This window comes from Parambassis ranga, chromosome 15 (assembly GCF_900634625.1).
Source record: "Parambassis ranga chromosome 15, fParRan2.1, whole genome shotgun sequence".
NCBI classification, from domain to species: domain Eukaryota; kingdom Metazoa; phylum Chordata; class Actinopteri; family Ambassidae; genus Parambassis; species Parambassis ranga.
In genome coordinates this window covers 21,489,276-21,500,484 of record NC_041035.1, presented here as the reverse complement: position 1 = coordinate 21,500,484, position 11,209 = coordinate 21,489,276, and the positions used below count along the sequence as shown (strand labels likewise).

At 52.3% G+C, this 11,209-nt stretch overlaps 1 protein-coding gene across 1 annotated transcript in view; it reads left to right on the top strand.

Moving 5' to 3' along the window:
• The window catches only part of LOC114447598 (melanopsin-A-like), a 10,740-nt gene extending 1,637 nt beyond the window's left edge, over positions 1–9,103 (top strand). The window contains exons 2-11 of the mRNA XM_028423991.1: positions 4,475–4,617; positions 5,496–5,629; positions 5,844–6,047; positions 6,586–6,757; positions 6,852–7,028; positions 7,668–7,775; positions 8,077–8,266; positions 8,346–8,510; positions 8,796–8,855; positions 8,939–9,103. Of these exons, the coding sequence (XP_028279792.1) occupies positions 4,481–4,617; positions 5,496–5,629; positions 5,844–6,047; positions 6,586–6,757; positions 6,852–7,028; positions 7,668–7,775; positions 8,077–8,266; positions 8,346–8,510; positions 8,796–8,855; positions 8,939–9,103 (1,512 nt within the window). The 5' untranslated portion in view covers positions 4,475–4,480. The remainder of the gene's footprint in view (positions 1–4,474; positions 4,618–5,495; positions 5,630–5,843; positions 6,048–6,585; positions 6,758–6,851; positions 7,029–7,667; positions 7,776–8,076; positions 8,267–8,345; positions 8,511–8,795; positions 8,856–8,938) is intronic.
• Positions 9,104–11,209: the final 2,106 nt, after the last annotated feature.

Sequence of the window (11,209 nt, the reverse complement as noted above, 5' to 3'; positions counted from 1 at the left end):
CCACCCCATTGAGATGTTATGGGCAGATCTGAAAGTTTCTCAGAGTCCTCATGTACGGACGGACCCGTCCTCGTTGGTTTGTGGTTGTGCGCCTCAGCCGTGAGTTAAACAGCTGCTGATTTGTCTAATAAAATCACTCGGGCTGATTCACAGGCAGGGGGGGGGGCTTCACACCGCTAATCTGGGAATAATCCCTGCTGGCTGAAGCGTGTGTCTGTCAGACACCGGAGGCCCGTCGGTCCTGGAGTCAGAACACAGTCTGAGCTGCTGCCGGGCCGCGCCCGCGGTTCACAGGCCGGTCGACTTCAAACGGCCGCCCTGCAGGGGCCTGTTCTCAGAAACATGGCGGCGCTCAGATCAGCTGATCAGCATTCTGTCTGTGCTCAGCAGGTCCATCTCCAGCTGTGAAGTCCAGATGTTTCAGAACCTCCACAAGCTTCAAATCCAAAGTGTTCTGAGTTCACTGTCCGTAAGAAAAGTCTGTAAGATGATGAAGACAGAGGCTGAAGGATTCACCGACCTTCACCTGAAAACACACAACACACAGACACACAACACACAACACACAAACACACAGACACACAAAGACACACACACACACAACACACAGACACACAACACACAACACACAGACACACAAAGACACACACAACACAGACACACAACACACAGACACACACAGACACACAAAGACACACACAACACACAGACACACAACACACAACACACAGACACACAACACACACAACACACAACACACACACAACACAACACACAGACACACAAAGACACACACAACACACAGACACACAACACACAGACACACAACACACAGACACACAAAGACACACACAACACACAGACACACACACAGACACACAACACACAAAGACACACACACACACAGACACACACAACACACAGACACACAATACACACACACAACACACAGTGATTGATCTGTGTGAGGATCAAACACTGTTACATAAGAGACCATGAACACACACAGACACACAGAGACACAGACACACACTTAAGTTTGACTTGTGTGTGTTGTGTATTGTGTGTCTGTGTGTTGGTCTGGCCCACCCTGTGCTTCACTGATGTGTGTGTCTGTGTGTGTGTGTGTTGCTCAGCCTGTGATGCATTGATCAGCTGATCAGTTCATGTCAGGTCTTCATCCTGATGATCAGCTGCTGTTTGAAACTTTCCAGAGCTTCAGGCTCAACTGCTGAGTCCTGGATGAACTGAAGTTCTTCCTCCTCCTCTTCCTCTTCCTCCTCTTCCTCCTCCCCCTCCTCTTCTTCCTCTTCTTCCTCCTCCTCCTCTTCCTCCTCCCCCCTCCTCTTCTTCCTCCTCTTCCTCCTCCCCCTCCTCTTCCTCCTCTTCTTCCTCCTCTTCCTCTTCCTCCTCCCCCCTCCTCTTCTTCCTCCTCTTCCTCCTCCCCCTCCTCTTCCTCTTCTTCCTCCTCCTCCTCTTCCTCCTCCCCCTCCTCCCCCTCCTCTTCTTCCTCTTCTTCCTCCTCTTCCTCCTCTTCCTCTTCCTCCTCTTTTTCCTCCTCTTCCTCCTCCCCCCTCCTCTTCTTCCTCCTCTTCCTCTTCCTCCTCCCCCCTCCTCTTCTTCCTCCTCTTCCTCCTCTTCCTCTTCCTCCTCTTTTTCCTCCTCTTCCTCCTCCCCCCTCCTCTTCTTCCTCCTCTTCCTCTTCCTCCTCCCCCCTCCTCTTCCTCCTCCTCTTCCTCCTCCTCTTTGTCGTCCTCCTCCTCTTCCTCCTCTTTTTCCTCCTCTTCCTCCTCCCCCCCTCCTCTTCTTCCTCGTCCTCCTCCTTGTCCTCCTCCTCTTCCTCCTCTTCCTCTTCCTCTTCCTCCTCTTTTTCCTCCTCTTCCTCCTCCCCCCCTCCTCTTCTTCCTCTTCCTCCTCCTCCTCCTCCTCCCCCCCTCCTCATCTTCCTCCTCTTCCTCCTCTTCCTCCTCCTCCTCCTCTTCTTCTTCCTCCTCCTCCTCCTCCTCTTCTTCCTCCTCTTCCTCCTCTTCTTTGTCATCCTCCTCCCCCTCCTCTTCCTCCTCTTCCTCCTCTTTTTCCTCCTCTTCCTCCTCCCCCCCTCCTCTTCTTCCTCTTCTTCCTCTTTTTCCTCCTCTTCCTCCCCCCCCCTCCTCTTCTTCCTCTTCCTCTTCCTCCTCCCCCCTCCTCTTCTTCCTCCTCCTCCTCCTCCCCCCCTCCTCTTCTTCCTCCTCTTCCTCCTCTAACTCCTCCTCTTCCTCTTCTTCCTCTTCCTCCTCCTCCTCCTCCCCCTCCTCTTCTTCCTCCTCCTGCTCCTCCTCCTCCTCCTCCCTCTTCTTCCTCCTCCTGCTCCTCCTCCTCTTCTTCCTCCTCCTCTTCTTCCTCATGCTGCTTTCCCTCCTCTCCCATCAGGCTGCTGTCTCCTCTGTCACAGAGTCCATCAACACAAACATTGTTTTGTTGGTCTGAAGTTGTGTATCAGTGTGTAACCTCTGATCGATCAGCTGATTGAACAGACTGTATCACCTTCTCTGAGGTCACATGGTTCACCTTGTCAAAGAGTCATGTGATGATGACCTCAGCTCTCACAGCTGAGACAGGAAGACGGTCAGGGGCCGTCTGATGATCACACGCCGCAGCGGTGGCGACGGCGAGGCGCTGAATCCTTCCTGAGGTAATGTGGCGAGAGACTTCACGGCGAAACAAACACTGCTGCTGACGAGACGGAAAACATTTTGATAACGACGATCAGCTGGAAGACCCAGAAACACAACGGAGTGTTTCACTGACACCACACTCTGCCAGAGACTTTCAGTCACACAACTCAGCAACAACACAGCAGGAGAGCGCACACAGCAGATACCAACAAACAAAACCACACAAAACCACTGCAGACACACAAGTTAGCAGCTCTGAGCAGAGTCCTGAGCAGAGAGCTGAGCTCTGTAACAGCTGCACCACACACACTCACTGTGGGAGCCTCTAGTGGACTCTGCAGGACCTGCAGCCTTTCTGATTTGGTTTCATTTATCAGTGAGGAAGCTGGAGGCTTCCTGATCCAGTGCTGCACCTTGTGTCCTGGTCTCTGTGTGTCCTGGTCTCAGTGTGTCCTGGTCTCAGTGTGTCCTGGTCTCTGTGTGTCCTGGTCTCAGTGTGTCCTGGTCTCAGTGTGTCCTGGTCTCTGTGTGTCCTGGTCTCAGTGTGTCCTGGTCTCTGTGTGTGTCCTGGTCTCAGTGTGTCCTGGTCTCTGTGTGTCCTGGTCTCAGTGTGTCCTGGTCTCTGTGTCTGTTTGTTCTTGTCTTAATCCAAAAATCAGTCAGAAAGTGCTGAGCAGCAGCCATCAGGTGTGTCTGTGTGTGTGTCTGTGTGTGTCTGTGTGTGTGCGTGTGTGTCTGTGTGTGTCTGTGTGTGTGTGTGTGTGTCTGTGTGTGTGTGTGTGTGTGTTTCTGTCTGTGTGTGTGTGTGTGTCTGTGTGTGTCTGTGTGTGTGCGTGTGTGTCTGTGTGTGTGCGTGTGTGTCTGTGTGTGTCTGTGTGTGTCTGTGTGTCTGTCTGTGTGTGTGTGTGTGTGTGTGTGTGTGTGTGTGTGTGTGTCTGTGTGTGTGTGTGTGTGTCCTTGTGCTGACATAATGTTTGTTCGTTGGTCCTCTTGTCACAACATGTCTGACTCCATCATCGTCAGCGCGTCCTTCACAAGTTTTAACACTGAGCTTTGAGCACATTTAACCAGAGAGAGAGAGTGTGTGTGTGTGTGTGTGTGTGTGTGTGTGTGTGTGTGTGTGTGTGTGTGTGCAGCATTTGATCTGGTTTCATGGGTCACTGCAGGAGACACCAACAATCAGCATCACACACTAGCAGTTCCTGCTCTTTGATTGGCTGGATGGTGTGTGTGTGTGCGTGTGTGTGTGTGTGTGTGTGTGTGTGTGTGTGTGTGTGGGCCATAAGTTTGTGGTGGGGGCAAAGTGCTGCCACCTAGTGTGTGTGCGATGATCTGACCACATGTTTAACAGCTGCTGGGTGACTGCTGTCCTCGTTGTGAGGCTCTGACCCTGTGCATGTTGTGTCCACTTCAAGGACCGGAACTTTCAGGAGTTTTCATCGTTTCCTGCAGCGTGCTGTGGTTGTGAGTGAGCGCTCCTCTGTCTGCCATGTGAGAGTAAATTATGCCGTTAACATGGCAACAGGAGACGGGATGAAGAGCTGCGAGGCGGCTCTGAGGGGTTAATTAAAAACAGAGACTTACTCAGAAGGTCTGGGGCCAGTCGCTGCTCGAGGCCTGAACATGAGAGGAATCATATGAAGGACTTAACTCCGGCCGCAGTCATCAGGGTCCGGATCCCTCTGTACCTCACAGACCTTGGTTTAACTCTTTATGAACTGCTGTGCAGCAGCTGCTCCTCCTGTCACAGTGTGTGAACACAGCCTCACCGGGCCTCACACTGTCCATCATTACATGTAGTTCTGCATTCTGTCCTCCAGGTGGCCATGCTGGCCGACGCCCCCCACCCCTTCCCCACCGTGGACGTGCCCGACCACGCCCACTACACCATCGGCTCCGTCATCCTGGTTATCGGCATCACCGGCATGGTGGGGAACTTCCTGGTCATCTACGCCTTCAGCAGGTGAGCCGGGTCCACTTCCTGTGTGTGGCGTGCTGCGTTCAGGTGGCGGCGGATTTTCTATAATTAACCCTGAGCAGCGTGCCGCCCGCTGCCCGAGCTGCTGACCAGGACCTGAGTGGTCTTATTGAGCGAGCTGTCTCTGACCCGCAGAGAAGATCTCTGTCTGTGAGACAATAAGCCCAACGATCTCTGGACTCCTTTGAAGAAGCGGCTCCACTTAAGACCGCGCATTGATCGGCCCATTTCTGGGGCGAGTATCGATCCTTCTTCCACTGAAGTCAGAGCTGCTTGATGATGGATGTTCCATCGATCAGGAGCTGGTGTTGCAGCTGGAGCAGCGCTGTGAGGCTGGTCCTCACAATGCACACTGATCCAGAACACTGATCCAGTCCACTGATCCAGAACACTGATCCAGACCACTGATCCAGAACACTGATCCAGACCACTGATCAGACAATAGTCCAAACAAACACGGTGACACGTGTCTCTGTGACTGCACTAACATACACCATGTCTGTGTGTGTGTGTGTCTGTGTGTGTGTCTGTGTGTGTGTCTGTGTGTGTCTGTGTGTGTGTCTGTGTGTGTCTGTGTGTGTCTGTGTGTGTGTCTGTGTGTCTGTGTGTGTCTGTGTGTGTCTGGTCTGTGTGTGTCTGTGCTGTGTTCTGTGTGTGTGTCTGTGTGTGTATGTCTGTGTGTGTGTCTGTGTGTGTCTGTGCGTGTGCCTGTGTGTTTGTGTCTGTGTGTGTGTGTCTGTGTGTGTCTGTGTGTGTGTGTGTCTGTGTGTGTGTGTGTGTGTGTCTGTGTGTGTGTCTGTGTGTGTCTGTGTGTGTGTCTGTGTGTGTCTGTGTGTGTCTGTGTGTGTGTCTGTGTGCTGCAGGAGTCGCAGCCTGCGGACGCCGGCCAACATGTTCATCATTAATCTGGCCATCACAGACCTGCTGATGTGCGTCACACAGACGCCCACCTTCTTCACCACCAGCATGCACAAGAGGTGGATCTTTGGAGAGAAAGGTACACACACACAAACACGTGCACACACACACACACTGTTGTGTGGAAGAGGAGGAGGAGGAGGAGGAGGAGGAGGAGGGGGAAGGGAGGAGGAGCAGGAGGAGGAGGAGGAGGGGGAGGAGGGGGAGGAGGAGGAGGAGGGGGAAGGGAGGAGGAGCAGGAGGAGGAGGAGGGGGAGCCTCTCTGATGGATGAATGACGCTGTTTGTCTGCAGGTTGTGAGCTCTACGCCTTCTGTGGCGCTCTCTTCGGGATCTGCTCCATGATCACGCTGACGGTGATCGCTGTCGACCGTTACTTCGTCATCACGCGACCTCTCACCTCCATCGGCGTATTGTCACGGAAACGGGCCTTCCTCATCCTTGTGGCGGCCTGGCTGTACTCCCTGGGCTGGAGCCTGCCGCCGTTCTTCGGCTGGAGTGAGAACACGCAAACACATCCTGTCACATGATCAGACAGTGTGCTCTGATTGGTCAGCTCCATCCTGTCTGCAGTCAGAGTGTGTGTGTGTATGTGTGTGTGTGTGTGTGTGTGTGTGTGTCTGTGTGTGTGTCTGTGTGTGTCTGTGTGTGTCTGTCTGTGTCTGTGTGAGTCTGTGTGTGTGTCTTGTGTGTGTGTGTCTGTGTGTGTCTGTGTGTGTGTGTGTCTGTGTGTGTGTGTGTCTGTCTGTGTGTGTGTGTCTGTCTGTGTCTGTGTGTGTCTGTGTGTGTGTCTGTGTGTGTGTGTCTGTGTGTGTCTGTGTGTGTGTGTGTCTGTGTGTGTGTGTGTCTGTCTGTGTGTGTGTGTCTGTCTGTGTCTGTGTGTGTCTGTGTGTGTGTCTGTGTGTGTGGTGACTGACTGTGATGAATGAATTGATTACTTTTTAATGGATTAATCAAGCCTTCAGATCTGAGTCCAGATTAAATTAAAGGCTGTTGCTAACTCTCTCTCTCTCTGTTAATCTCTCTCGCCCCTTAGGCGCCTATGTCCCTGAGGGCCTGATGACTTCCTGTACGTGGGACTACATGACGTTCACTCCATCAGTGCGAGCGTACACTATGCTGCTCTTCATCTTCGTCTTCTTCCTGCCGCTCTTCATCATCATCTATTGCTACGTCTTCATCTTCCGCGCCATCCGCTCCACCAACCAGTCAGTTTCACTTCTTTGTGTGTGGTTTCCATGGTTACAGAGGTCAATGTTACAGAGGTCAATGTAATCTGTGTGTGTCTGTGTGTGTCTCCAGGGCGGTGGGGAAGATTAACGGCAGCACTCACAGCCACAGCAGCACTCGGGACTCGGTGAAGAGCTTCCACCGCCTGCAGAACGAGTGGAAGATGGCGAAGATCGCTCTGATCGTCATCCTGCTCTACGTCATCTCCTGGTCCCCGTACTCCACCGTGGCCCTCACAGCCTTCGCCGGGTAAAACACAGTGTTCAGGGTCAGAGCTGGCGCTCAGCTGCAGTTCCACTAGTGTCCACTAGATGGTGCTTAAACAGAGAATGCTCAAATTGAAATATGATCCCTATTTCCTCTGTTTTTATTATTATTATAACAAAGTGTTAGCGGCTCAGCTAACAGTGGCTCAGCTAACAGCGGCTCAGCTAACAGCGGCTCAGGCTCAGCTAACAGCGGCTCAGGCTCAGCTAACAGTGGCTCAGCTAACAGCGGCTCAGCTAACAGCAGCTCAGCTAACAGCCTCTCAGGCTCAGCTAACAGTGGCTCAGGCTCAGCTAACAGTGGCTCAGCTAACAGCGGCTCAGCTAACAGCAGCTCAGGCTCAGCTAACAGCGGCTCAGCTAACAGCGGCTCAGCTAACAGCGGCTCAGCCTCAGCTAACAGCGGCTCAGCTAACAGCGGCTCAGGCTCAGCTAACAGTGGCTCAGGCTCAGCTAACAGCGGCTCAGGCTCAGCTAACAGCTAACACCGGCTCAGGCTCAGCTAACAGCTAACAGCGGCTCAGGCTCAGCTAACAGCGGCTCAGGCTCAGCTAACAGCGGCTCAGGTTTAGAAGGTTTAGCTGGAGCTCAGGGTCATGTGACCTCTGCTTTGTGTTTGTAGGTATGCAGACATGTTGACCCCCTACATGAACTCTGTGCCCGCCATCATCGCCAAGGCCTCCGCCATCCACAACCCCATCATCTACGCCATCACACACCCCAAGTACAGGTAACAGTTCCAGAGGCCAGCCTGAGGCCTGCTGTTTGGTGCTAACTTGACTTTAGCGTGCTCACAGCTCACTCCACGCTAAGCTAACCTGGATGCTAACAGAGCGCGGGTCAGAGCAGCACGCCTGGATGTTAGAAGATGCTTCTTTAATGTCAGACTGAACTCTGATCTGGGTGTGGTTAGCATAGCTTAGCATGAAGCGCGGCTGAGTCTGTAACGGCCTCATGCCAGGCATTAACTGAGGATTGAACTGATGGCAGTATTGATTGAAGTATTGGTCACAGGTGAACTCTCCCTGCAGGATAGCGTTAGCCAAGTACATCCCATGTCTGGGCGTCCTGCTGTGCGTCCATCCTCGCGACCTGCGCTCCACCAGCAGCAGCTTCATGTCCACGCGCCGCTCCACGGTGACCAGCCAGACCTCCGACATCAGCAGCCAGTTCACACGGCAGAGCAAGTCCCGCCTCTCCTCCGCCTCCGACAGCGAATCAGTGAGCTCGAAACAGATCACATGTTTTGGGATGAACCTGTACAGGACAGGTTCAGCAGTGTGTGTGGTTTCCTCTGCAGGGTCTGACGGACACCGAGGCTGATCTGTCCAGTATGAGCTCCAGACCTGCCAGCCGCCAGGTTTCCTGTGACATCAGCAGAGACACCGCCGAGCTGCCCGACTTCAAACCGTCCTCCAGCTTCAAGTCCAAGATGAAGAGCCACGACTCGGGCATCTTTGAAAAGGTGAGGTCCACACGGCGCCTGAGGGAGCTCACAGGGTCAGCTAGGACACCATGTGATCAATAAATAATCGGAGCGGACCCTACATACACATGGACGCCTGATCCTGATGAAGGCAGCAGGATTACCAGAACATCGCACTCATTATTGCTTCTGCAGATTATCACTCACTCGTCTGTGGTCATGTGACTTTACCGCTCAATAACTTGATTGAAATCTGACTTCAGGGTCTCTCTGGACTCTTCCTTGTTCTTTGGTCGCTCTTACACCCGTGTGTTTTTCTTGCAGACGTCCTACGACACTGACATCTCCATGGCGGCGGTCAGTGAACGCAGCAGCATCCCAAACGTCAGTGACGTAACGACCTCATCACGTATCAGGCCGTCGGCTTCCTGTGCTGTTAATAATGGCGCCACTTTGTGCCCTGACAGAGCGGCGACTTCACGGACGGACACATGATGAGAGGCGCCATCGGTCGAATCCCGAGCATCGTCATCACCTCGGAGACCAGCCCCTTCCTTCCTATTGGACGAAACGGCTCGCGCGTGGCCCGACCCAAGACAACCAGCAGCAGCACGGGGGCGGGGTCAGGGTAGAGCCCCGCCCCCTGCGGTCATGTGACCAGCTTATTTAGAAGCCATGAGAGGAAGTGTTTAGGTTGAATGTGTGAATGCAGCTCTCCTTTGTGATGTCAGTTTGTACACATGTGACTCAGGTGGAGGCGGAGCTTAAAGAGCAGCTTCACAGCGCCGGATGAAGCTGCTCTTTAAGAACCTGTGTGTGTCCGTTCTCTGGTCACGCGGCGCTGACGAGGCGACCTGATTGGCTGCACAGTCGGTGTGTGCAGAGCCTGCAGGTGGTCGGCGGCGGCGCTGAGTCTGTGTTTCAGGAAGTGTCACCCTGGGCTGCTTGTGTTGAGAGTGTTTTGTGATTCTTTCCTGTTTTTGTGTGTTCTTCAGGTCAGACCTCAGAGTGACACCACAGCTCCCTCTACAGGGGTTAACACGTAGGACTGTTAGCTGAACCTCAGCCAGCCCTGGTCTGTGAAGGTTACTGTAGCTTTTAGCTTAGCAGTAAGCTAATGAGTTACCAGAAGCCTGGAGTGAGAGGATTCATGGGTGAGATGACACGTTTAGGTTATTTAGCAGCTGACAGTCACGACCGCATGGCGAGCTAACTCCCAGGACGTTATGACTGCTAGCTAACTACTGACTCAGCAACAGTGACGTTTAAACTTTAGGTAGATTTTAAGGGACATTTGTCTTCAATCGTACTATGTTGCTAACCCAATTAGCTACTTAGCCCTAGCGTTCAGTCCAAACCGTTTGCTAGCCTTCAGTGTGTTTGGGAGTTTGTGTGTTTGAACCTTCCTGCTGCTCTGGCACTTCAGGCTGATCACTGTAATATCTCTGTAATATTAAAAGCTTCAGCGTGGACCAGCCCACCTCCTGTTCCTCACACTGGAACAGCTGTTAGCGCGTTAGCACATGCTACACATTAGCCAGTTATTCATAGAGAGTACACTCCTTATGATACAAACATTCAAAGTCTGTCCTCATCGCAGACAACAAAGCTTCTTTCAGCATGTTAGCTGATGCTACATGCTAGCTGATGCTACATGCTAGCTGATGCTACATGCTAGCTGGTGCTATTGTTTACCTTTACCACTGTAAACAGGAAGTGCTTGGCCTGGCTGTAAGCTGCAGGCTTGAATACAGAATATGAGTTTTAATGGGTGTGGTGGTGTTCTTCTGTTGTGTTAGCGTAGCCGTGTGTTTAGGCCTGCAGCACCGTGCTCAGGCGGCCTGCACTGTCTGGTGTTGTGTTCTCTGTGTGTTGCTCTCTCCCTCTTTGTGGCCAGTGCTGTGGAATGTGACTGTGACGGTGCTGCTGTTTGTACGGGGGCCTCAAAGGGACAAATCTGACATGTTTAGTGTGACGTTCCACAGTCTGAATGTGTCCGTCAAACCTGATCAAATAAAGAAACCTCAGTGTTAGCAGGCAGAGCTGCAGCTGGAGGGCAGACCTCATTAGCGCCTGTTAGCGCCTGTTAGCTCCTGTTAGCGCCAGTTAGCGCCTGTCAGGTGAAGAATTGAAACATGATAAATATTCTGGACTGAGTCAGTGTTCTGCTCCAACAGACGTGTGATGCAGGTGTTTGACATGTTCGATGTTGCGTATGATTTATTGTAGCTGTGCTCTGTTTCATCAGTGTTTCTCTTATTTATTTTTCTATTGTCACATCCTGTGTGTTGGTGTTACTGGACCCAGAACCAAATAAATCTATTTTATTGGACAAAAGGTTTTTATGAAATCTGTGATGTCACATTATCTGTGTATCTATAAATGTATGTAAGTTACATTCAGCTGTAGCTCAGTTCCTGCCTGTAGAGGGCGCCTGAGTTACAAACTCATTGAAATACACCAGATTTACCTGTGAAGACGTGAACCATCAATCAACACTGACTAGAAACAGGAAACACAGGGGGCGCTGCCGGCCCTCAACCTCTTCTTCTTCTACAAGTGAATTAAAGACTGAGGATCAGTGTGTGTGTCAGTGCTCTGTGTGTGTGTGTGTGTGTCAGTGCTCTGTGTGTGTGTGTGTGTCAGTGCTCTGTGTGTGTGTGTGTGTGTGTGTGTGTGTGTGTGTCAGTGCTCTGTGTGTGTGTGTGTGTCAGTGCTCTGTGTGTGTGTCTGTGTGT